We start from the raw sequence: 26,977 nt of genomic DNA on the forward strand, positions 1-26,977 counted from the left end.
GTGCAAACATTTTTATGAAGAATAATTACAACCAGCTAAACAAAAAGGCACAAGAAATGGCTGTATAATAATTCACCTTACAGCTGAATGATATGCTCTCTGTTCTTCCTCAGCTCATTTAACTGTAGTTTAAGGAGATATGGCATCAAATGTTTCTTTTCTAATCAAAATGCCTTATCACGTATTACATTTTTTTCATACAACAAAAGAACCTATTAGGCTTTGTTTTATGTATTTATTGGTTATGCTTAATTATTTCTCATAGGAGCTCCAAATGATTTTAATTTTGAAATTTGTGGCAGTTTTGTAATGATTCACTATCAGACACACATATTAATTTAACTACAATGTCTGTGGAACTGATCACTGACTGAACCAGTACATTTTAAGTGTTTATTACTTGCTATTAACTCTTGGTATTCCAGTGGTAAAATGTACTACCAAAACAGAGGGATGCACAACTTAATCTGCAAGTATGTGCAAAAATCAAGCCATGACTTCATGCTCAAGCTATGGAAGCAGCCGGTGCATAACAAAAAAAGTTGTATCTTGTTTTTTGTCTAATTTTATTTAATTTTTTTCTGTCTCACCAGTGTATTATCGTTGCTGAGCAGTGTGAACCTGTCATTGCAGTGCTGCTGTGCCGTCGTGTTGCTGCTCTCCTGTTCATAGATGGCGTCTCGTTCAGTCTGCGACATGCTGAGGAAACGGCGGATCATGCACAGGTTCTCCCAAAGGGTCCGGTTCTCCGGGCTTGGATCCTCCTTCCAACGCAGCAGCTCACACAGCCAGCCCTGCAGGAGTAATGGTAACACTTTGCTTTAATACACCCTGTTTAGCATTTAGTTATACATCTCTAATAGACGAGTTTACTAAAAGGATTTTAACATCTGTGATGTAGTTGTAGTTCTACTCTGATAAACAATTTCCCACCACTCTGAATTGCAAGAAAAGGAGGAGGAGGAGAAAGATGTCTGATGTGTGATCAACTATTATGTTTCAACAAAAAGCTATCTTGCTCCCTAATGTCCTGCCATAATTGCCAAGTTATAATAAGAATAGCCATTAGCTATGCTAATCAACTCAATATTCTGTTAATTAGTTTATTAATTAGTGAATACTTCTATCACAACAAGCTCATCTTCTCATACCTCAGAGTATTCATATACAAGTGTTTTTCTCCATGTGAAAATCCAAAAAGATGAATGCAGTTTTTGTTTAGTTTTTGTCTAAATGAAGTTTGATGTTGTGTTGAGTGTTAAGCTGGACTAATTTAAGCTTCCTGATGTCAATGGAAACAACCAACAGCAAAGGCAACTGATATACAAGTTAAAATCAGCTTTTCTTGGATGCTAATCATCTAATATATATATATATATATATATATATATATATATATATATATATATATATATATGTTGAAACGTATTGCTTAACTCTGCTATAAATTTACAATAATCTCCCTTTATCTAAAAAAGGCTCTTATGGTAAATCAGTTGATATCCTCCTTAATGACGATCGCAACCCACAATTCTGAAATTTTACATTTAATATCAGGAAACAGCCGGTCTTAAAGTGCAATGCTGCCACTCACCGTGTAAAAGTGTGAATAAACTGCCCTTGCTTCTGCAAAAGCACTGTGTCAAAGGCTCAAATTCTAGGCTCAAATCCAAGACCCACTGAAAACAGTTTCGCAACCCCCTTTTGGGTCTAGAACTGCCATTTGAGAACCATGGTTTATGTCTTTCCCGTTTTTTGTCAATAAAGTGTATCGATGCATCTAAATTGATTAGATTATCATTAAAGAGTTCAATACTTAACATTTTCTATGTTAGAAAGTTCAAATGATATGTTTCTACACTCATCATTATTCGTAATCTGAAATGTTTCATGCATTTTTCTGTTTTAATTTTGATAATTATTGCCTACAGCAAAAAAAAAATTCAAATTATTAGAATATTTAGTTTTAGTAAATTACTATTCAGACAGAATAAATATCTGGTATCTTTCAGTCCAGTTCAGTGATTCCCAAGTGGGGGTTGGGATCCCCTGGGGGTGCCACAGCGCACTGATTAAGGGGGCCTTATAATAAACAATAAAAATGTAGAATGATCTTTAACTGCATATTTTATCCCTTGTTCTAAAATATATATACAAATTCGTAGCTACATTTTAGATAAAACCTTGTATGTAAATAAACAATAAAGTCAAGTTTCTTCTTTACTTTGTTGCCACGTGACCTGAGGAACTGATGCTGCTTCTTGCCTTCTTTAAATTACTAAGAAATAAGTAGGGTTTTGGATTGACCTACTAGTTCTTGCATGCATGCGTCTGTGAGTAACATTTAAGCACCTCAGGACAAGGGGGTTTCCTGTCTCTTGCACTGTTATTTTGGGGGTTGTGGGCTAAAAAGTTTTGGAACCCCTGTTCTAGTTCAATATCATGGAGAAGATTGCTGACGTGACAGTTGTCCAGAAGGTGAGCAAGGACACGATACACATGGGGGTAAGCAAAAGAAGGTCATTGCTGAGAAGGCTGGCTGTTCACGGAGTGCGGTATTGAAGCATATTAATGGAAAGTTGACTGGAAGGGGAAAGCGTGTAAGGAAAAGGTGCACAAGTAACATGGATGACTCCAGTCTTGAGAGGATTGTGAAGAAAAGTTGATTTAACAACTTCAGAGAGCTTCACAAGGAGTTGACTGAGGCTGGTATCTGAGCATTAAGAGCCACCACGCATTGACGTCTTCAGGAAAGGGGCTACAATTGCTGCATTCCTTATACAGTAGATACAAGGAGAAAAAGAACTGGACTGTTGTTCAGTGGTCCAAAGTCTTTTCAGATGAAAGTACATTTTGCACGTTCTGCAAGGAGCAAAGGTGAAGTCCAATGGGAATTCTCTACAGTGAAGATGTTGGGTGCCATGTCATCTGCTGGTGTTGGTCCACTGTGATTTATCAAGTCCAAAGTCAACACAGCTGTTTACTTGGAGATTTTAGAGCACTTCATGCTTCCATCTGATGGGGCTTTTCTTTTCCAGGAGGACTTAGAACCTTCCAAGAGCACCAAAACTACTATAAAATGGCTTGCTGCAAGTCAACTGGACTAACTTGAACCCCACAGAATTGCCAAGAGGAAGATGGGAACCACCTAGCTTCAATATGCTTTAATACCACCTCAGCTGTGCCACAGGCTGATCGCCTATGTGCCACGCCACAGTGATGTATTAATTTGTGGTGAAGGAGCCCCAGTCATGTATTGAGTATGAAAAACATACTTTTTAGAAGGTGGACAATTCCTCTATTTTAATCCTTTTTTGTTTAATCTTAGGAAATATTCTAACGATTTGGGATAGTGGATTTCTGATTTTCATATGCCCAAATCATCAAAATTAAAACATAAAAGGCTTGAAATTTTTCACTTCACATGTAATGAATAAAGAATAAAGTTTACCCTTTTGAATTGAATTACAAAAAGAAGGAAGAAAGGGGAAAAAAACAAATAAAGTTTTAAACATCTTTTAATGAAAAGCCAGGAGTTGATGGAGAGATTTTCTAATTAGCTCGACTTTCTTTCTGCATCACAAGAGAAGAAACTTGTGAGTGGCAGATTGAGGAATGTAAAGCCAAGCCAGTTTCCGATTCATGAACTGGAGCATGATTACGTTTGCATGCGGGCTGATGCGCGCACACAGATTCACACAAACACACCAGCACACACACACAGACGCACACCTGGCTGTAACCCAAGTCTAGCACACAAAGCCATCCAGATGCACAGTGCAGATAGAACAGAGGGATCCAGCATGGTTGCGCCTGCCAAACAGCCGAGTAATACAGGAAAAGAGAGAGTGTTAGAGAGAGAGGGGAGAAAAGAGGGGTGAAGAGAAAGTAGGAAAAGGGAAATATTATGGGAGGCCAGCAAAGAAGTGATAGAAAAAGAACCTCAAGGGTTTTGGACCACCTGTCTGTGTTGGCATGACCGCTGAATGACCTCCAAACATCTTTATGATGAGTGAAGACAAGAAAGCAAGACAGGAACAGAGACAGACGGGGATAAAGGAAAAAAATACAGGGAGATATAAAGAAACTAAAAGAGAAGGAAAGGAAAAAGAAAGGAAGGTGGAAATTGGAGACATGCACGAGAGAGGAAGAAAATGAGACAGCTAAAATCCCCCCATTCCATGAAGGGAAATTATCCTCAAAACAAAAGGCAATAACAAGCTTATGGGGCCGCCATAAAAATGAGAACAATAAACACTCAAATCATGCGCGCGTGTGTATTAGTGCATTTGTGTGTGCTTGTAGGCTATTGCATGCATGCATCTACTTGTACAGAATGTCTATGTGCACAAATAAGTGGTGTGTAAGTGTGTGAGTGCATGTGTTTTTGTATGGCGACTATTAAAGCGATAATTTAGGACACAATAGCAGTCTGATGCACTGATGATAGTACTCTGCTGAGTACAGCTGCTGGTTGATTATCTGGGCTTTCCTTCCACACACACAGACACACACGCACAAAGCACCCCTACTTAAACTCAGAAGATGTGTTCATCATGCTACCAAAATTTGAACTATCAAATAATAGAAATGGCCGCAATATGTGCATGTTTAGGATAGAGCAATTTCATCAGATTCACACCAGCAAGCCAGCAAGTACCTGACTCTTGGAGGCGGCCACCTTTGCAAACAGAGCCTGAGACACTTTGGCCCGCTTCATCTCAAGCTGAATCTCCTCGTAGATAGAAGCGCTCACATTGAGAACACAACTGTCCGTCCTTAAACCTCTGTCTCCTGCAACTGGGGACAGTCTCGCCTAGAAAGAGAAAAACAGGGAGACAGAAAGACAAGAGAGATGGGTTTAGACGTGAGCAGACAAGAGTTGGGAGTATGCCACCTAGTTAAATGAAATCCAAGCTGAGCAAAGATCAGGTGCCCCATCTATCACACTTTTGAGTATGACTTTAAAAGCCAGTGAGGGATCATGTCCTTTATGTTGCTGTAAAGGTTAATATACAAACTTGGGTCTTATTTCTGGGAGACAGAATGAACCAGTGCACATGATACTTCCTCCCTGGCTGGAGAAGCAGCTGGCAACTTGATGTAGGATATTAAGAGGGAACATGTGGCAGTCTGCTCCCTCTCCAGGCCGACGGAGGGGAGTCAGCAGAGCAGTGCATGAGGAGCTGGCCATACCAGATTGGGAGTAAATGGGGGGAAAGAACAGAAAATGAACAGATTATGAAAAAGCAACCAAGAGGGAGGATGCACTAAAGATGTGGATAGCTACAGAGTTAGTAAGAAGGTCCCTCTGTATCATCTTTCCCCCTCTGCAGTGAAAGGGAAGGATAGGAGTGGAGAAAAAATCTATATACATCCATATTTCAAGCATTGACTCGTTTGTTATTATTTACTATTTTCAAATGTTTTATTTGCCCCATTTAAAATGCTGCTTGGTGTTAAAATGATACATAAGTTGTACTTGTAGATAACCATAAAAACCTAGAGTCCACAGCCATGCTGGTGCTGACTGCACTAGCAAACTGTTGTTTACCCAGTAGAATTTCTGCTGAAGCCTTCTATCTTTGTAAGCATGTTAGCATTCTCACATTAGCTTAGCAGTGCTTATTCTTAAAAGGAATTTCTTGGAAATCAAAAAGTCACATAGAACATCAAATGTGAGGTAATTAAAATAATGTTTTTGGAGGTCTATAAGCTCCACAACTTCATAATATGGTGATATGAGGTTTGTATTGATTATGTCCTGAACTCTTTTAGAAGACTTTAACTTTGGGGCTCCTTAGTTTAACTTAGTGGCGAAGGGGCGCACTCCATACAAACAAACATAATCCTTGTTGCAGTAGCTGCTGGTTTGTTAAGCGCCCACCACCCTTTGCTGCATGTCATCCTCCACTCTCTACTCTCCATGATTCCTGTCTTTCTTCAGCTGTCCTATCCAGCAGAGGCAAAAAAGTAAAAAAAAAAATCTTTAATTCTGTTCATTTAAAATAATAATAATAAACTGCATAAATATAAAAAAAGGCCTTCTATTACCTAGCATATTATAAATCTGGTACATTCAGTTCTTCTTTAGGTTTACATCAATGACTCAGTCTATCCTAAGCTAACTAAAGGTAACCCCACTTCAATATTTAAACTTCTCTATGATGAGTAGGAAGACATTAGTTCAAACATTCAAACAGCAGCTTTTTTAATTTAATCTCTCTCTGTGTCTGTTCACAGGCTGACCTGTGTGGGTCTTGGTGGCGTGTTGTTGCAGCTTGGGGTGAATCCCGTAAGGCTCCTGTCTTTCTCCTCCTGGTAGATGCGTTCCCTCTCAGCTTCAGGCAGCTGCAGGAAGCTGTACATGGCCCGCAGGTTCACCAGAAGAGACTGGGAGGCATGTTTAGGGTCTTCCTCCTTCCGCAGAATCTCTGATAGAAGACCCTGGTAAATTCATACATTAACACATCTAAATACTCAGTCTAATGTATTCAAAGTAATGTGTTTATGGGCTTATAAAGTTCCTTATATCTCTGAAGGAATTTTATAAAAGCTCCTCCACGTTTGGCTCTCATTCAAAGAGGGAACTCGTCATGTTCCTGCAGTTTGGTCTTTCTAGGCTATACGTGATAAAGAGCCAGTTCCCGGTCACTGCTTAGCACTCTACTAATCTATCAAGCTCACATAATTGAGGCCATATCTGCGTGTTCAGGAAAGCCTTCAAACATCTCATGCAGATTGCAGGGCTTCCAACCGGAATAGAAATCACATTTTACGCTGGCGGTAAAATAAAGAGAGAAGACACAGCCCTCTTATTCAAATCTTGTATCATCTGTAGATACTCGCAAACTCCTCCTTCCAAATTTGATGGAGGTTTTACATGAACCGCAAGATGACAAATGATCCCTTTGAGTCTATATGGCAGGTTGGCATCATGCCCAACTTGTAGGGCTGGCACTGAGGCACCTTGGACTTGGCAACGGGGGAAACACGGGGGTGGATAATAACTACCTCTGCTTATTGTGATGAAAATGATAATGATGGTAATAATAATAATAACAATGGGCTTAGCCTGTCCTCTGAGCCCCATTTCTGTGGCTGTAGTGGTGAATGCAAGATGATGGGCACAAATAATAACGTTTTTGTTTCAGTGGAGATGGTGCAGGTAGGAAGGAGACCAATGATTGAATAAAGGGAAAGATAGGAGATCAAAGGTAGACATTAAAAGAATAAAAGTGCTGTCAGAGTGAAAGGTGGTGAGATGGAGGGACAGTAAGACAGCGAAAAAGGTGGAGAGGGAGACAGCATTTCTCCAAGGGGTTGTGATTAGTTGGCCTAGCAGCTGCTTCAGTGCTGGCACCAGCTTTGTGCTGCAGAGAGCTGGCACAAACACACACATACACATATATACACGCATGCATGGGGGGAGGGGGCACTGCGGCAAAGGCCATGCCAATGTGCCAACCATCAAACACACGTAATAACAGGACACATTTATGAACAACTGCAGCATGGAATATACTTCCAAGAGATAATTGCCAGAAAACATTATCCGCGTCTTTGTGTTCCATACCTGGGTCCTGTTAAAGGCAACCCGTGCAAAGATGGCCTGGGAGATGCCCGCTCTCTTCAGTTCCTCTCTCACACAGTGGTAGATTTCATTTGGCACGTCTGAGAGCCCCACAGCAGACCCTGCTGATGTCTGTATTTGCGGCCGAGGTGTAAGGCCTCCTCCTGGGCTACAGTGTGCCTGTTGTGGGGCTTGGGACTCAGGCGGTTTGGAGAAGACTTTAGCAGGCGCCCTCCCCACAGGTGGATGGTTGAGATACTGCTGAGGTGGCGGTGGGTGACCCTGCCCAGCTAGCATGCGGCTAACAGTGTACTGCTGGTTGAGAAACTGGGCCATCACCAGCTGCTGGTTGACCATTTGAGAGCTGAGCGGTTGGGTTACCAAGCTGTGAGGGCGCAGGCCAAGCGGGGAACGGCCACATATGTTTGCAACATCTCCACAAGAGAAAAGAAGGGTGGAGCTCTGGTCAGCTGGGCTACTTGGGATTGGCTGCTGGGTCAGGGTGACATGTGCAGATTGTTCGGAGAAGCTGTCAATCTCTGTGGCTGGAGGAGAAAAAATAGACATGCAATTATTATCATGTTACATCAATATATTCCTTAATCCATCCTAGATTATAATTCCAAACCAATTCTGAGTTTGTAGTGTATTTACACTGGAATAGTGACAGAATTAAGTTTACACAAACCAGACAGCATTCTATATTTTATAAATATGTAATGTTAGCTTCAGGGCTCTCAAGTCTTACATATTGGGCCTGAGACACATGCATTTCAACCTGTCCACACGCTCACATGCCACACTTTGTATTTCTCACGCTGAGTAATTACTAGGACAACGCCAACCAAGTTGCGCTGTTTTTCCTTAAACTGTGAAACAGGTAGGATTCAAGTGGGTTTCCTGTATAGCTCAGAAGGAGCTTGCCATGCACCAGCTAACCTAAAAGAAAGAAAGTAATAAAGCTACCCAACAGCCTCTCAAAACTTGAGAGCCCTGTAGCTTAGCAGCGGCTGAATGCTAATACTGACATTACATGTTGGCTAACGTTTGCTAATGGAATAGCACATTTTTACGTCAGGTATTCACCATCTAATGTTCGGTTGTTGATGATTCAGAACATGATGAAGTTCTGACCGTGTCAGATTGCTCACAGCTGCATTACAAAAGCATTTAGCCTCCCACCCTGACTGTGATGACTGAAGAAAAAGCCTGTGAAAAGTGGCAAATTGTATCATAATGAGTTAGAATAAAGTACTTAATCCAACTGCTCAAACAGCTGATGAGCATTCTGTAGTTTAATGTAAACTGTGTGGTAGAATAGATTTAGAACATTCTGTAAGACTCATCAGGCAGACATGCTCTTTGTTTGCAGGCGTGACTGAAACCCCTCACCTTTGAAGCTTTTGGTCCTCCTGAAGTGCTTATACCATCGACCAAACTCGTGACACTTGGCAGCGGAGACGTTTGCATAGTAAGTGCTATTTACAATAGATGATATCATACTCTGAAACAGAGTGGAAAAAGACAATAGAAATTCATTACATTTTCTGAGCTACTGCTATGGGCGGGCTGGGTGTCTCAGCTGTTCACACATCTGATATTAATGAACTCAGATCTGTGTTATTAAAAAGACCCCCAGGTAAATAAGATAATAAAGACAGATGAGTGTGTCAGTGTGTTAGAGCTCTCTGTGTGCATATACACAACATGTGAAGCATACGTGTGTGTGTGTTTGTGCATGCTAGTGTGTGCGTAATCCAAAAAACACAAGGGTCATCAGAGACTTTGCCTATGTCTGTCTCATTCGCACACACACACACACACACACACACACACACACACACACACACACACACATGCACAGTTTTTCCCCAAAGACTGTCCTGTGCAATCTTTACATCTGATTACACCTTTCATCTTCTCATATTTATTTTAATCTGCTTCCCGCAAACAAGAGAGGGGGTGATGCGAGAGAGGGAAAGAGCGAGAGAGGGAAAGAGCGAGAGAGAGAGAGAGAGAGAGAGAGAGAGAGAGAGAGAGAGAGAGAGAGAGAGGGGGAGAGAGAGAGAGAGAGAGAGAGAGAGAGAGAGAGGGGTAGAGAGAGAGAGAGAGAGAGAGAGAGGGGGGAGAGAGAGAGGGGGAGAGAGAGAGAGAGAGAGAGAGAGAGAGAGAGAGAGAGGGGTAGAGAGAGAGAGAGAGAGAGAGAGAGAGAGAGAGAGAGAGAGAGAGAGAGAGAGGGGTAGAGAGAGAGAGAGAGAGAGAGAGAGGGGGAGAGAGAGAGAGAGAGTAAGTAAAAAAGGGGGTGATGGGGGAGGGAGGATTGGCTCTTATCAGATCTGCAGAGAAGGAAAGAATCCAAAGAAGAGAAAGATGGAGAAGGATTTCTTTTTTATCAAACTGTAGATGTCCTATGCAGCCTCAGGCGAACAAAAAGATAGACTAAGTTGATACTTATGAATATTCATAAAGAATAAAGAGGCCTTCCCCAAATACTGCATCATTAATGTGATATTATTTCTGCAGTTGTCTATTTTTTTTTATTAAATAGACTGGATGGGAAGGAGATCTTTAAACCAGTTTTAGATGGTATTGCTGAATCACTCAAGTGCAAAAAAAATCGAAAGGCAGTCTGATAGAGTAAGAGTATAACAGAGGGAGAGGCTGACAGACAGACAGATAAAGTGACAGGCAGACAGGTTGGCAGGGTAAAGAATCAAGATAGGCAGCAGCCTGAGGCGGTAGGGCTTTTTAAGAGATAGCCATCTCTCTTTATCTGTGTCTCTCTCTTGCTCTGCCCCCACACCTTATCTAGCGCTGCATCTGGACTTCCCGTCAAACTATTGGACCACATGCTCTCTCCGCCTCACACGTCAAAAGCAGGCACGTGCATACAGTCCCAGGACACGGAAGGGCAAATACATTATAGAGACACTTTGAATTCATACTTCCTCTGTGTCTGCATTATGTGAGTTTGAATGCATGCTGTGTTCATGTACACTGTGTGTGTGTATGTTATACCTGGGATAGTGGGCATTCCTTTGCCAGAGTGCTCTGGTTCATGTCCTTTAGGAGCTCCTTCAGAGCGTTTCTCACTGTGGAGTGACTCCACTGCTCGGCAGGCAAGTCCTCCAATTTGGGACAGCTTGACAAAGAGAAAATAAGACACACTTGAATGGAAGCTTTTTCATACATCACAATTTAAAGAGTAAGTCCAGTGATAGTGCAAAGCATGGTGGACTAATCAGTATTAGTTTCCACAAAATGTGCTGTCCCATAATATCACTCAATGTTTCATTCATTCAGTGCAACTCGATAGTGGTAACATCACCAGTTGCTTCAGAACCCCAAAGACACACTGTGAGTTTAAATACCAGTGACCCTTCAAAGAAAAGATATCCCCAAAACCTTTTTTTCTTGTTAAAGCTTCTGTGGCCCCACTCTCAGCATGTATTAGTCGATGGGTAGACAAGACCTTGAACAAGTTTCCACTCTAACACAAACGTAAAGTTAAAGTCTGGTTCAAGGGAGGAAATTAAACTACTTAAGGAAGTTTTTTTAATGAAAACATTTATACTTGAGAAGTTAAGAAAAATCAAAGTCACAGGTAATTCTAAAAATGCATGAAGTCTGAACCATTTAGCTGCTTGCATTGTTAGTCATGTCACTATTCACACTTAAACAAACAGTATCCCAAACTCAACTTTTGTGTATCTTGTGAATATAATGCTACACTGTGCTACACTGTCCTAATGTTACTGTGAATTTAATTGCGGCACAACTCAAGGACCTCTTTCACAACAATTGAAGTAACATTAATTATTTCAAAATGTTACAGGACATAACTTTTGATGCCTACGACCATTAAAATTCTCATCAATATTCATTGCAACAAGCTAATAAAATCACTCATTAAACTTAATTCAATGGCATAAAAAGAGTAAAAAAAGGCTTTTTATTATTCTCTGCTACTCACAGAACCTAATATTTGGTGGATCTTGCTGGTGCATGCAGTTTGATTGTTTACAGATTATGGATGGCTGGTAGCTTTAGAACCTGTCTGTATATGTAAACAGACACACTTAGAAAGCATCCTACCTCTGCAGCTGTATTTTAAGAGTAATGACATGGTGAACATCCTGCAGCATATCAGCCACTGTGGCATCAGGAGCATCTGTCACACAGGACAGAGGCACTGGGTTCCACCTTCCCACCTGGATCAGACCTGGACATACACACAAAACTGATTACTGTATGAAAAGATTTACTTTTGCACTTTTACAGTTTTACAAGTTTGAGTTGTTTTACCTTTGGCCTGTGCTGCTGAGCTATGCGAGTAGCCCAGAGTCAGCAGAGCCATCTCTATCAGCTGGTTAAACAGCAGGTCTCTCTTGACCAACACAAACTCAGCATGTTCTTCTCTCCTTTCCCTTTCTAGAGCGCTTTCCTTGTGCTCCACCACACAGAACACTGGCAGCAGACTCCCTGAGGTGATTGGTGCAAATGAGCAGAAATGAGCACATATGAAATATGTAGAATTCTTATATTTGAATTGTTTTGTATAATGTTCTGGTTGATGTAGTTTAATAATTTCCAAACTTGCAATATTCTCTAAACTCCAGTTCAATCAAAATAACATTTTCTACCCCCCAATGAACCCGAGTCAGTGATAAGACATATCAGATGGCATGTAGGCGTCATAATCACTGTACTAAAGACCCCGTCTGCTGTAAAATGTTGCCAGTAAGTGTAATTAAAAAAATCTTTTAGTTGAAAAACCTACCTTTGCTGTGCCAGCTCTTGCTCTGTGGCCTCGCTGTGTTGGGCTTCTGGGGCAAGCTGGGGTTTTTGGCCACGGGGCTCCCCTGCCTGCTCCTCTCCTGGGCAGAGGGTCCTGCTCCATTTTGTTCCAGTCGAGGCAGCTTGGCAGGAGGGGGCCGGGGGTCTATGGGGGGATCACTGCCCTCAGGTTTCATCGCTCCATTACACAGGGCATCCATCTGTGCTTTTACACTAAAACAGAGACAGAGACTTCGAAATTAAACACTGTAGAGTACTCAAGTAAACAACTTCTTAATAGTTCCATGTTTGCTCTGGTTTGGGATCCAAATTACATTTAGATATCACATTCATTTTAAACTAACTTTTGCAACATAAAACATATTGCACTATGATACTAGTTTTCATTTAGATTAGGCTACTAACAGGATATCTGTAGTTAGTAAGATAATATCAAGCACAACAGAAGTCAATTTGGATAGTATTTGATGATAGAGTCAAAAACACAGTTTACTTAAAAAAAAAACTGGAAAGCGCACACACACACACACACACACACACACACACGTACACACACAATCAAATCTGAAGAATATCCGGTTCAGTATCAGGGGATGACCTTCACCCACATGCAGCGATGAGGCTAACCCTTTCAATCCAGTAAAAGTCCAGTGAACGATGGAGCGCAATTTCCCATAATAAGCCTGCTGTCATCTCCAGGCGCGTGGCACTGATTCAGTTCATCCTCAGCACCTAAATGCGCGCTAATCGTCCCACGTCTGATCCTGCTGAAGTTTGATCGCGGTGAAACCAACCTGTTTCAGTTCGCAAAACGTGCATGTCCATACTGCCAACACACGTTAGCATTCCGACTGTGCCCATGTGTTATCGCTTCCATTCATCTCCGACTGAGGAGCAGAAACGTGTCTCTTTGCCGTCGGTGTGCGTCCTCGCAGTCACATGAATCGTCTCTTCAGCATCGGCGTTACCTCGTGTTTGCTGTCTAAGTTGTTCTGTGTCTATCTCTCCTTATTCTCCAGCCGCGCTCCCCTTTCGGTGTGACGATAGATTTGGCCTCAGCGCAAGTTTAAGCCAACCTCCCACCCAGAGCACCGGGGACCGGTTGTAACTGAGGATCAGGCTGTTATGAGAACAATACACGGCTCTGAGCTCCTGGAGTACATTTCCTATCATGTACAAGGCTACAGCACTGACTCCGGGACAGCAGTTGGTTACACTTCAAAGCCCTATGCGCACGCGAAGAGAAAAGGAGAGAGGGAGCGAGCGAGTGAGTGAGTGAGAGAGACACACATACTGATACACACACAAACACACAAACACACACACACATATAACACACACACACACACACACACACAGACACAGACTCATAAATACGCGGACCCAGCTGCATTAGCATATGGTGTAATAATGAATTCACTAGCGCGCTCCGTAAATGTATTAAATGTGACAATTGCGCATAAATCTATTTATTATTTTCCACCGCATGCTGTGCACGCACTTATTATTGTCTTTAGGGTATTGGAGCTCTCCATGGTAACAAAGTGGAGCAGCACGAGGAGAACTGGCTGACTGATATTAACTTTTGAACGCTGAGGTTAATTCGTCAGTAGATTGTCTATGTTTAATGTAAAGATAGCAGTTTTTATTCTGTGCCACCAAGAATAAGTCCCCTATCCCAATAAGAGAAGTTGAAAGTTTGTAACAGGAAGTGTTGTATACTCAAACAGTGTATTGTACATTATGTTGTATAAAAGCCTCTTCTGCTGTACAAACTATACTGTTCTTTAACATACAATACTAAACTTGAGCATTGTATGATACATTATATGCTCTCTTAGGGACACTGAACACCAGAAATACAGTAAAGCACTCTGTAATAAAATGTAGTTTAATTCACCATTGTATAGTGTAGACAGTATCATAAAGTAGTAGGACTCAGGCTATCTATACTTTAGAATACTTTTCAACACTATAATACAGCAAGTTAGGAGCTAAAGTATCAAACGGGTTGTGTATAGTATCGTCTCATGCAGTACTGTACCTTATCATACCGTACCCTATATTATCATATCGTTATTGTATCGTGTTGTATTTGATCCTGTGTTAATGTAGAGCAGGGTAGAATATTGTAGCTTGTGTAGCACACTGATATAGTTGTCCTTACTATAATATGCAACTAAAATACACTAAAATACGCATAGAATTACGAACAATATAGCGTAGATAAGTTTAGTGTTGCATAGCGTAGTTTATTCATTAAACGAGTAAAGGAGTATCTTATCTTATCTTATTATGCTATATAATGCTAGAATGACAGAGCAAAGTGAAAGAAAGATATGACAGGAAAAGAACACATCTCAGTACCTCAAAGTTTTTACACAGTTGAATCAGTTGGCATAGAAAACGTCTTCTGTCCTGTTCTTAGAGTCCTAAAGTTGTGGCCAAGTGTTAACGGACTTCCTCCATGCAGTCCGCGCAGATGAGATCCACCTCTGGAGCTGTGATCCCTAAATGCTGCCTGAGATCTCAATGAAGGTGATGCCAAGCAAAGGTAGCAGGTTTGTCTGTTGTTGGTGTGTGTGTGCTGAGTGAGAAAGAACACGGAGAGAAGAAGTCACAAATCCTCCATCCTTGCAGATAAGATTCAGAGACTCGCCCTGTGAAATGCAACACCGGTGTGGTAACAGGTCTGTCTTTTCTGCAGAGAGAACGGGCACAGAGAAAGCAGATGGGTGGATGTTGTGCAATGAGAGAGTGTGTTTGGGGAGAGAGAGCATGCTCTACTACTTTTGACTAATTAAACAAAGTGAATTAGCTATCTCCCCAGCCAGAACGAGTCATGCCTGGTTACACATCATTCATCGTGACTAATTCGGAGAGAGAGATGTCACTCAGCTGAGTGGAAATGTATGTGTGTGTGCATGTGTGTAGCTCTGATTGCACTGCTGGGTACGCTGCTGCTTAAGTTCACTGTTTTGTGTGTGTGTTTTTGGAGATATATACCACTCCTTTGTGTGCTTGTGCCTTTAAGTGTTGATTTTTCACTTTTCTCCCTCTCTCTGTCACCTTCTGCTCTACTATTTTATCACCGGCTTGATATGCCGTCAATGAGGCTGGCATGCTAAATGATAATTAAGACCATTACACGCTCACGGAGCACGCTACCAGTGCAGCACACGGCTCCCTCGATCGCAGCCTCATCTCAGGGGACACCCTACTACTCACACAGTCGTGTATCTCTCCAAATTAGGTTAGATTTTCATTCCACCTCATTCGCCATGGATGTGATGTGGTTATTATAAACTCATGATATGGTTAGTGAGCCTGCTGCCATTAGATGGGTGGAGGCATCATGTTGGCGCGTTAAGAGGGGAAATGGATTGCCAACACTCTAAGCTGCACATTTCTGTTTCTTCTGCTCATGCACACTAGTGTTCTGAAGTTTATCTGCAGATCAACACACAATCTTATAAGTCTTAATAATTCAAAAGACACAGATACTCACAAAGGTAGTGTGTTTTTGTGAAGACCGACATGCAGACTAAAACACACACATGATCTGTCACATCAAACAAGCAACTTCATCTTCCTCTGCTGTGTTAGGAAGTAATGAAATAATCAAGTATACTTAATACATTTAAAATCAGGTACCTTATACTATACATTTGGCCGTGCCACTTCCTTCTCGGCCCTTAAAAAAATTGTAATACTAATGCATTTTATATCGTATTTTTTTGCCCTTTTCTCACTTTTCACATTGGTGTGTATTGCGTCAGCTTGAGTGGATGAAGTCAAAGATTCAGTGAGAGGGAGGCATGAGGTTCCTGAACAATCCTTCAAATATTTTACTCCCAGACCCAAAACCTTTACTCCACATACATAACTTATGAATCAAAATGTAGGAAATCCTCTGCCCTGTCACCAGAAAGTGTTCTCAAACCAAAGTATTATTAGTGACAGTTGACGGTGTAGTCAAATTTATAAAAGTACCTCTACAAGTACTACCCCCTTAAATAAGTACTAATATCCCTCCTTATTACATTGAAATGTTGTATCAGCATTTTATTGGATTGCTATTCCTAAACTTTACTATGTTGAAGTGCTGATTCAGTATTAGAGTTAATCAAAGTTAACAATATTAGAGTTTTACATACCGAGGAGCTAAAAAAGATTGTACCAACTGACACACTTTCCCCTGTTCACCTCAAGATCTGTTGATAATTTGAGAAGCATTTTGCAAGCTGCAAAGACTCAAGTATTAGCAGTAGCAGAGGAGTAGGACTTCCCACTACTACTACTTCTAGATCCTATACTACCACAACTTAAACTGATACAACTTTGTTTACTTCTACTACTACTGAGCTATGGCTACTATTGATAGTACATCTGTGGCTTTTCAGTAGTTTTTCCTCATTATACTTTTTTCAGGAGTGTTTTGCAATGCATTGTTAGCTTTCAGCATTCAGCATTTACATTCAGTTACTGCTAAGGAAATTCAACTTTTCTAGTTGTCTGTTAATTTTGACAATTGGTGTACGTTTTACTGATTCAATCTCTATCTGCTCAATCTCTGTATACTCAAACCTTCTATAGGGAGTTTAAAACTGGTTATGAAACAGACTCAGTTTCACACTGGTGCCATATCTGACCTACAAAAGCAAACCAGGCCACCAGCTACAAGATAGACTGTATCTATCTATCTAAGTTATTTTAATCTCTGTCACTGCTGTCACCAGGTCAATGTGGCGTCAACTTCAGTTTTCCCTTTAAAACTTTATAAGTGAGCTGCAGACAATAGTTGGAAGAGGTTTTCTGTTGAGAATGCAACACATTATGAACAGGACAGGTTCTGCAAAGTTATAAAAAGTGCAGCTTTGTCCACAAAATTGAAACAAAATGTAAGTCTTGTAGCTTCCTTAGCCTGAGAGCAGGGCTTTTACTTTGAAACATAGTATTATTACATTGTTTCACTGACATGTCTACCTTAGAGAATCAGTGTCACCACCTTTCTTGTCAGACTTCTAATCTGAAACACCCTAACCCAGAAACTCCTCTCTTTATGAATATTACATATCCTCACAATAGTATCATCGTTGACTTTGTGCCACAGCCAGGCTTTAAGGCAGCCACGTCTCCTCAGGTTTCTCCAGGTCTTGGTGTTTACAGGCTCCTTGGCCTGATAATGTACCAGCACAGATATGATCAGATATGAGTAAAGAAAAATGAAGCCTCAGGTTAAGGTGGTCGTGATGTTTGTGTACAAATTGGAAACGTCTTTGACAAAAGAGAATGTAGTCTGATAGCAGGTACCTGCAGATGCAGATATCAGGTGAGATAATTAGCTTTACAGCAGATGATAAATGACCCTATTTAACAACAAAACTGAAAAAGTGAGGACTTTTGTTTGGGAAGAAAATAAAAAAGGGTCTGAGCTTTTGTTTAAGCCTCCTCAGACAGAAGATAGAAAACACATATTAGAGAGGTATACAGGCCTTATATGTTACATGACTTAATGCTTTTATCAGAAGTGCTTGACTTGAGTGATTTTGGATGATAGCAGAATGACTGTGTGTGTGTGTGTGTGTGTGTGTGTGTGTGTGTGTGTGTGTGTGTGTGTGTGTGTGTGTGTGTGTGTGTGTGTGTGTGTGTGTGCGCGTGTGTGCGTGTGTGTGTGTGTGTGTGTTGTGTATTTGCTTTACATATAATATGGGCTTTTATCTTTATTGAAATAGTATAAAGTGATTGTTCAAACAGTCCTACCTACTTCTTAGATAGCACCTGAGGGTGTCATGAGAGACATTTAGTTAAAAAGCTGGCTTCGGTACAGTAACTGCTGAAATGCAACATTGAGAGACTCAATGGACAAAATGCATGACTATACATTATACACACAAGAACAGAGTTTAATACTTGTGTACTCCCAGGAGCAATTTCAATCAAATCAAACACAATTGAATGCTGCTTGTGAAAGGGTCTTATGTATGGTTTTTCATATTTGAACAAATGTGTTTATTAAAGCTCCTATGTGCACAACTTTAAGATTTCTTTTGTGTCTCCAAGTATTACTGTTAAAAAAAACGTTGGACCTAGTGACACTGGGAAAAATATGGCTATGAGCAAACCTCATGCAGATTGACCAGTTTATCTCCAAAAAAACCATCAATGCTATTAGTATACTTGACATATTTTGAAAATGGGAACTTTAAAGCTACTGTGAGGAACTTTGGTTAATTTGATTTTGGTGCCCTCTGTGGACGACGAATGTCTTATCTAGAATGTGAAACATCTCACTCATCGAGAATCTGCCATGGAATCACTTGATCTGTCACCTACCCTTCAGCAGCAGTTTCGGGCATCTAAATAATTATATAGGCATGAGAAATGTTGTTTCTTGATGATTTTGATGGCTTTAATAGCTTACAAAGAGGTATCAATACCAATGTTAAGTCTATTTCATATCCAGTTAAGAACTCTTTTAAGCTTTAAGGGACAATTTTACAGTATTTTACAACTCAGTGAGCTGTAGCTGCATAAAATAGTCCTACATGTTAAAAAAACATTTCAGTTTATGTGTACACTATTTTTAAAGGCTTGTGAGGAACTTTCATGTTGTGTTGATTCTGGTGAGCACTATGGATGAGATCATGGTGTTCTTTTGGGATGACTACTGCATTTCCCATGAGCATCATCGCCTATTGCCATAAAGATGTGTCTCTTTCAAAGGCATGTGTTTGTTGTGGAAACAAATTAAAGGAATACAGAGCATCTTTTTAAAAGTACTTTTCTTTGTTCAAGACACATTTTTGCATGCAGAGTGATGAGTTTAAGTATTGATTAGTAGCCTCATACATTTATTAACTTTTATTTAACAATGACAATTATTTTTTAATTATTGGTAGTTAGCCTACAAAAGGTGATATGTGTTCTTCAGTGTCCCATAACATGTTTAAATAAGGTAAATAATATGCCAACACTAATCCTAACCCAGGGATTAACTCTTTCCTCAAAGAGCAGGGGAGCATTCACCCACTAGCATAAACATGAAATTATATTCACAGCTGTTTTGCTCTTTGACTCAGCAAAGCCCTATAGTTGTAGAGTTTCACCGTCACTCTAAAATGATGCTCCAACAGAAAACATACATCTTTTTGCTAATCCTGCTCCAGTATCAGTAAAACATTATGTAAAAGTAAAGTTCTCTAAAGACAAAAAAAAACTCCTTCAGCTCGCTAACTTAATTCTCATTGGCAAACTTTACCATCAGAGTTTCAAATATAGACATTTTCAGATGAGTGCTGAATTTTGACTCAGCTTTTTTTCATGGAAAGTCTGACCCAAAAACAGGGCCTTAAATTCAGTGAAAAGAAATCATCAACGAATTGTGTTGCTGATATTCTATGTACTATGTAGGTCATGAAGAGGCATTATTATAAGAGTGAGACTCTTTCAAAATCCTTTAAGTGCCTTTAATAAAAAAAAATGTATCACACTGTCACATCAAAAAACCTCAACTATCCTTTTAAGTGTTTATCTTGGAAAGTAATAATAGTTAAATTGATATGTAAGTTAAAAACACACATTTAAGTGACTTCAGTTTTTCTTTGAAAACCATACCAGGTTAAAATCTATATTTAAATTTGAATTGTCATGTTCTTCTGGGGCTGCACGGTGGTGCAGTGGGTAGCGCTGTTGCCTCACAGCTAGAAGGTCCCTGGTTCGAATTCCCGGCCGGGCGGGTGCCTTTCTGTGTGGAGTTTGCATGTTCTCCCCATGCATGCGTGGGTTCTCTCTGGGTACTCCGGCTTCCTCCCACAATCCAAAAACATGCTCAGGTTGATTGATCACTCTAAATTGCCCATAGGTGTGAGTGTGTGCATGAATGGTTGTCTGTCTCTCTGTGTTAGCCCTGTGATAGGTTGGCGACCTGTCCAGGGTGTACCCTGCCTTCCTCCCAAAGCCAGCTGGGATAGGCTCCAGCCCCCCATGACCCCTAACGGGATAAGCGGTCACGATAATGGATGGATGGATGTTCTTCTGTCTTGTTGTTTCCAAATTGTATGCTGGTCCTTAATTTGTTGTATAGTACTCTAGTACTTTGTTTTTATAAAAGCTCTAGAAATAAAGAAGTGATGATGGTAATTGATAGGTTGCGTTTATGGTGCTTTATGTTTGTTTTTTGAGACTTCTACTTAAAGAGAATTGTACCCCAACTTCCTCTCTAGTATAGATTCAGCTCAGAATTTTACACTTTATACGTATCTTCAATCTGTTTATTGTCTTTGATACAGTCTTACCCTTCGTGTGTTTTCATTTATCTGCCTTATTTGACTTTTTCACAAAAGATGTGAAAAAATTCCCCTACTTCAGTCAATGAGTAAAGTGATTGTTGACTGAGTATTGACCACTGAAAGATGTAAGTTGAAGGATTGTCATGTCTACAGGTTTAAATAGAGCTTGTGGTGAGGTTTCACTGTGATAAACAATGACTCACTTTAACCCAACTGTCACTTCACTACGACCCCCACTTTGACTCACACACACACACACACACACACACACACATACAGCATGTGTGTTTGGAGCGGTGATCAGGCTTAAATGATGCATTAAGCTCTTAATTACTCAGGTGAAGCATGGCTGTGCGTTGGCTGTCTGTTTCAATTTTATTAGCCGACAGTTTGATGGAAGTATATCTCTGTGTTTCACACTGCCTCTCCTCAGGGACGTGATTCACGTGTGTCTTTGAATATGTGTGTTTGATGTATGATTCACAGCACTCAGCCTTCGAGCACCTGATGACCTCACCTTGTCTAAATGACATAACAGCTGTAACAGCTGCTTCACTGTAGAGGAGGATCTGAGTGGGAGGCACAGTGCTTGACTTCTGCTGGTTAGTCCTGTGCTGTGGAACTGTTCATAATGGGATTGACCTAGATTGGTTCTGTTTGTTATGATTGCCTGCATGTGTGTGTGTGTGTGTGTGCGTGTGTGTGTGTGTGTCTGTGTGTGTGTGTGTGTGTGTGTGTGTGTGTGTGTGTGTGTGTGTGTGTGCGTGTGTGTGTGTCTGTATTAATGTACGCCAGGTTTGTTAATTGCTAGAGGTGTCTCGTACTTGCAACATAAGGCTTATGATTGCAAAACTTTGGGTGATATCCCATTTGTGGATTTACAGAAGAGAGATGGGTTTTGCAAAGTTGGATTTTCTAAATACTCAGGGCAGATTTTTTAAAAGTTTTTAAATTCATTTCCATCATTAGCTACATGAGAACTGGTCTGCCTACCTTAACTATGAGACTTGTTCATCAATCAATGAATCAGTCGGTTTATCTTGCTAAAAGTCAAAAGCTTAAGTCCTTGTTTACCTTTTCCCAGTAAGTTGTAAGGGTTGGGACTTGAACTCAACAGTTAATTTAAGCATATTTGCTCATATTTTGATTTTGCTCCCTTAAAAATATAATAAAAATGAATTTCCATCTTGTGATTCCTGTAAATCAACTTTAAAGAAAATACAAGTAATGAGCTGCTCTGCCTTTGTTACAGGTTGTATTTTTTGATAAGAAGTCAATGTTCAGTTGTTCTTCACGTACTGCGGTTTACTGTCCACACGAGGGCAGTGTAGTGCAGCTGAAGTGTCTGCTCAACCTATTTGATTTGTCCCTAGTATTTTGAAGTCAGCTATACTCAATCATGCCGTCAGATGGCGCCAAAGACTCGCGATATTTCAGTTTCCGTGGTCAGATGTGCGCTTGGAGATAGAGGCTCGGACAGGTTTGCAGTCCAAGCCAAACTACGAGCATGTGAGGAAACGGTGTATCTCCAGAGTCCGGTAGCATTTATTCTGCCATCTGTTGTTTGAATGCTGTTGTTTTTAACCTTTCTTTAATCATCAGGGGCTGTGCTGTCTCTGATATTCATTCCACTTTGCATAATTCTTGGCCAAAGATACCTTCCTTTCCATTACTAAGTGTTGAGCATCGTAAAGAAGCGTCAAAGTCGCTTTGAAATACAGACGAATTTCATTAACTTCACATTTTTATGTGCTTTAGAGTGCAGTATGTAACAATGATAGACTTTTTTTCAATGTGAACTTCCTTAATGGGATTCCTTTAAATGTGGCTGCTGTTGCTTTTTTGTAACCTGTGAATACAGAAAGAAATCAATTCATGCTCTAGTCACAGAGAATGTATCGTACAAGCCAGACAGAGCTGCTGGAAACCCAATGTGGATAAAAGTTATGTTCCTGACTGGTGATGTCAGCCAGTATCTCTCCCAGAAACTCCTCATTTGCGCTTTAACCAGCGTTGTTGTCTCTGGGAGTGATTGACGCCTCCCAGCATTGCGCGCTGTGGAGAGACGATCATTGAATCCAACGGGCACAATTATGGCATCGCTGACAGGGAGCCTCGCGCTCTCACGGTCGCCCTGGCTATTACCTGAACTGCACCTGTGGACTTCATCTCCTCTTATCGTTTACACACGCGACACAAGCCCCAGACGCACGGGTGCGCGCGTCGCGTGCATTCGCCACCGGCTGGATATCGCTTTGTGCTGAGTTGACCGGATAGCTGCTTTTCCATACAGGTCCGGCGGCTTAAATGGGAGCAGCTCACACGTTTGGACGACTTGCGCGTTCTCTTCAGTAACTTTGATGGGGACTTTGATATCAAGCAGGGAAAATGCCTGTGATGAAGGGATTATTAGCACCACAGAACACGTTTCTGGACACTATAGCCACACGGTTTGATGGCACGCGTAAGTTTGCTTTTGAATATTTTGCATGCAATTGAATTCGATATTGTAGTTTTTCAGTTTGACTTGGATTGCCTCTGTGCTAATTATTTCTTACAGACCTTGAGTAGTTTAAAAACCTGCAGATGTCAAATAAGGATCAGGGAATTCTTGCTTTGTAGTCCTTGAAGCAAATTGCCTTATAATTAAATGTAGACACCAGGGGCCCCTGATATCGAGCACATTTGTTTTAACAGAAATCGAGTCTTACTTTAACTAGAAACTGTTTCATTTGTGAGAGCAAGACAAAGAATGAACGCAGGAAAAGCTTCTCCAGCAATTATCAGTCAGCCTGTCGCTGTCCGCGGTGCTGAAACATCAGAACCACAGACAGCGACCGAAGGGTTAACTGGGCGCTAACAAGCTCCCAGCTATTGTACTCGTACAGAGCACCTCTGGACGGTCACTGCTCACAAGTTGCAGCCTGAGTCATTTTATTTTCGTTGCCACACCTGGACCAGTCCAACTTTTTCTCCCTGAGTTGTCCCCACGTTCTGTGTCTCTGAGGTTAACCTTTATTATCTCTGCTCTTTGCGCTGACGAGTCCTCCCGCCGCTCTCAGACCAGCAGTCGCATTTATCAAAATTAATTGGTCGGCAGCAGCATTACTGCAAGTCTTTCCTCGGCCCGAGACACACACAGGGCTGTGAACGACAACTTGTGTCTGAACTCTCACCTCTCATCTTAACGGTCTTCTGTTTTTTAATAATGACAGGTCTCTATTTCTCTTAAGGTCCCTTTGAAAACTGCAGTGTTCCTACAGCATCAGAATTAGTTTTGTTAGAATGAGCTGCCTTGCTAATTTCACTCTCTAGGTGTTTGAGTGTTTCTGTTCAGTTTCAGCTCATATTCAGTTATTTTACAGTTGTGTCTTTGTTTCTCTTTGTTCAGTCAGCAATGCACATCCCTGGGTCTGCATTTTTGTGATGATTTGCTTTGTTAAGTAACTGTGGCCATATGGATATTAAGATGTGTCACTGAACCAACATCTAGCAGCTATTCCTTTATTGAGTAATCAGATGAGTTTTATCCTTATTGGTAGTTTGGTCTGTAAAACATCAGGAAACTGTGAAAATGCCCATCACAGGTTCCTTAAGACCAAAGCAATGTTATTAAAAGTTGATATGGTTCACCTAGGATTGTCGATGTTAACACATTAACTGTGTTGCTATAATGTCAGAAAAACGTATTTTTTCATCACTTACATTTTCGTCCCTTTCACATACCGTGTAAGCCAACGCAGTGTCTTCCTGCTTCCTGCTGCTGCCAGGATGGAAAATAACAACACCAATGCGCTTTTTTGGCACATTTCACTTTGAAAAACTCCAAGACGGCTCAGCTTACGAGTCAAAAATGCACTTTGTGTCAAACTGAATTAAATCATCACCCATGTACTTTGAGTTCAAGCTACCACCTAAGCATCTATCATACAGGTGCAGCTAATCAGACTGATATCAGCAGGCAGCCACATCACAAAAGGTGGTAGAGCAGAATTCAGATGAGGTATTTCTGTCTTTTCAGGTAGTTTTTTTGGAGCAAGCTTTGGTAAAATGATGACTGACTAATCAGTTTTTTGCTTTTGTTACTCTCACATTTTTCAGCTTTCAACAACACTCAGTTAATGGAGCTGTGGGGTGTTTTTGTTGAAACATGCAGCACTTTTTATACATGCACTCCTGAATATTTCTTAATGTGTAACAGTGTTATACTTTAAAAAAAAACAACAGACACACTGTGTAAAAAAAGTTTAGAAATACAAAATAATGGAATGTTAAATATGTTATTAAAATGAGAGTAATCTGGATTAAAGGTGCATTGTGCAGTATTTTGCGTCATTTAGCAGAACAGACTTGTAAGAAATTGATTATAATATTTGTAAGTATGTTTACATAATTGTATAATCATCTGAATACAATTGTTTTTGTTTACTAAGAATAAGCCTTTATGAAGCTGCTATCTTGCACTACCATGTTTCTACTGCAGCACAGAGCGGACAAACTAGCAACATACACGTTTTTTGTATTTAGTGAGTGGCAGTGGGAAATGCACCAGTTGGAAGGTAAAGAAGACGAGAGTGATTTTTGGTAGACACTTGACAAATGGAGAATTATACTAATCATGTGTCCCACCATTGCTGAGCAAGGGAGTGTTTCAGTTTTTAATCTGACCACTAGATACCTCTAAATATTCCCATTTCCACACACTGTACCTTGAACTATTGAAATTCAGTGATCAATGCAATTTTTAAGATTAATCATTGACAGCTAAACAACAATTCCAAATCTGTGAGTCACAAAATAGTTTGAATTGAAAAGCAACCGATTTCAATGGCTAAGACCTGAAACATTTTTTTGGCATTGATTATTAGAGTTTTTATGGATTATTTTGCCAAATTGTTATACAATTTATAGACAAGTCGCTGCAGTGTTTTGTAGAAGAGTCTCATGGCATAAATAGATGGTCAGTACACTGCACTGTAATCAGAGGAGACCTTTATTCTGTAGTGTTCTTTTACAAACACACAATTAAACCATATTTTTGTGTCAGTACACTTTGAAAATTGTCGCTGAAACCTTTTCAAAACATTCTGTTGGTATAATTAGTGTGTCCACGCTGGGCCAGTCTTTATGTCTTTTTATGAAAATCCTTACAGTAGAGCTTGAAGATGATAATACACCCTGCAGTTAGTGACTAATTCCTACCAAAACACACCTGACCCCACTCATGCCCCACTTAATGGGACATTCTTAATTTTTTCCTCTGTGTTTATACCATACAAGAGGCACTATAGCAACCTGGGACATCCATTCTTGTTTCAGTAAGCACACCTGCAGGTGAGGCACCACTGTGTGAGAAAGAGCTGGCCATACATCGAGTGGCAAAATCACCCGCCGCCTGTGCAGGAGTTCTGCTCTTACAGGGGAATTGAAGAGGTACTGCACCTCGCACAAGTGGCTTGTCTTTTCGCTGAGAGGTGGAAGGAAATTAACGCAGGATTTGAACTGCAAGACGGGGCAGACTGGAGGCAGCAGAGCTTGACGGGACAAATTAGGTGTGATGGCCTGGCTAGGAGCAAATATAAGGGAAGAGCTGAGTTCATTGCTATGTGATCCCCTTTGACGTCATCAGAGGCTGGAGCGGGGGGAGGGGGGGGGTTGAAGCTGGATACACCAAATGATAAATGGATGGGAGTGAAAGTGGAAGGGTCTTTAAGTTGATCTTAAATGTTCTCAGGTTTTTTAGACACTGCCAACCTTTATAATGGATTCAGCTTTTTTTTAGAGCCTCTAAAGTGGGAGATTTTTTGTATTAAGATCCTTTTTTTTAAATAAATTGAGACGTCCTTGGCATTACTTCTTGGTAATAGACACTTAACAACGATAATCCTTCAAGATAAATTCAATTAAGTGATGTGAGAAGACATCAAATGTATAAGAGAGTGGACATTAAAAGGCTTTAAATTGCTTTTTCATGTTTGAAGGAAGCAACTTTGAAAGGACCGAAAATCTCTTGGAGGCTGATTAAGAAAATAAGCATATTAAAGATTTTTCTACACATCTCACAGTTGACTTGGGTCAAAGTTGTGGTTCATTTTGAGCAGAGTAAGCCCACAGCTCAGTTTATGGTGCTTCTGGCAGTGTTTTTGTGTTTCACTGTGTGCTTTATGGACTTACTGGTTGACAGACACAAACACCTCTGTTCATAGTGTCGGGATCGTTGTGTCCATTTGTCCACACTGCAACTAGACAACAGAATGTGTGTTTGGCTCTGCCCTGTGATGACTGTGTGACAGTGCTGGGACACCTTCTGCCACCA

General features: G+C 40.7%; 2 protein-coding genes across 2 annotated transcripts in view; one reads left to right on the top strand and one right to left on the bottom strand.

Annotated features, from left to right (window-relative positions):
- Positions 1–26,977, top strand: part of kcnh8 (potassium voltage-gated channel, subfamily H (eag-related), member 8) — a 101,836-nt gene that overhangs the window by 7,758 nt on the left and 67,101 nt on the right. The window contains exon 3 of the mRNA XM_034705588.1: positions 634–808. Coding sequence (XP_034561479.1) covers positions 673–808 — 136 coding nt within the window. The 5' untranslated portion in view covers positions 634–672. The remainder of the gene's footprint in view (positions 1–633; positions 809–26,977) is intronic.
- On the bottom strand, positions 5,872–13,623 carry satb1a (SATB homeobox 1a). Its single transcript, XM_034705594.1, has 9 exons — positions 12,975–13,623; positions 12,354–12,583; positions 11,879–12,055; positions 11,669–11,795; positions 10,592–10,715; positions 8,966–9,077; positions 7,577–8,118; positions 6,250–6,447; positions 5,872–5,952 (listed from the first exon to the last, which is right to left on the bottom strand). The coding sequence occupies exons 1-9, from the start codon at positions 13,061–13,063 to the stop codon at positions 5,944–5,946; spliced, it is 1,608 nt and encodes a 535-aa protein (XP_034561485.1). The 5' UTR covers positions 13,064–13,623; the 3' UTR covers positions 5,872–5,943.

Source organism: Notolabrus celidotus, chromosome 16 (genome assembly GCF_009762535.1).
Source record: "Notolabrus celidotus isolate fNotCel1 chromosome 16, fNotCel1.pri, whole genome shotgun sequence".
Lineage (NCBI taxonomy): Eukaryota > Metazoa > Chordata > Actinopteri > Labriformes > Labridae > Notolabrus > Notolabrus celidotus.

Bases quoted from the DNA above. Each gene is read 5' to 3' on its own strand.
- satb1a (XM_034705594.1), bottom strand. From the start codon at position 13,063: ATGACAGCAGGCTTATTATGGGAAATTGCGCTCCATCGTTCACTGGAC. The intron at 8,119-8,965 runs GTGAGGGGTTTC...TTTCTCCTCCAG, and splicing joins GAGGACCAAAAGCTTCAAAG to CCACAGAGATTGACAGCTTC. The intron at 6,448-7,576 runs GTATGGAACACA...TGAATTTACCAG, and splicing joins TTGCCTTTAACAGGACCCAG to GGTCTTCTATCAGAGATTCT.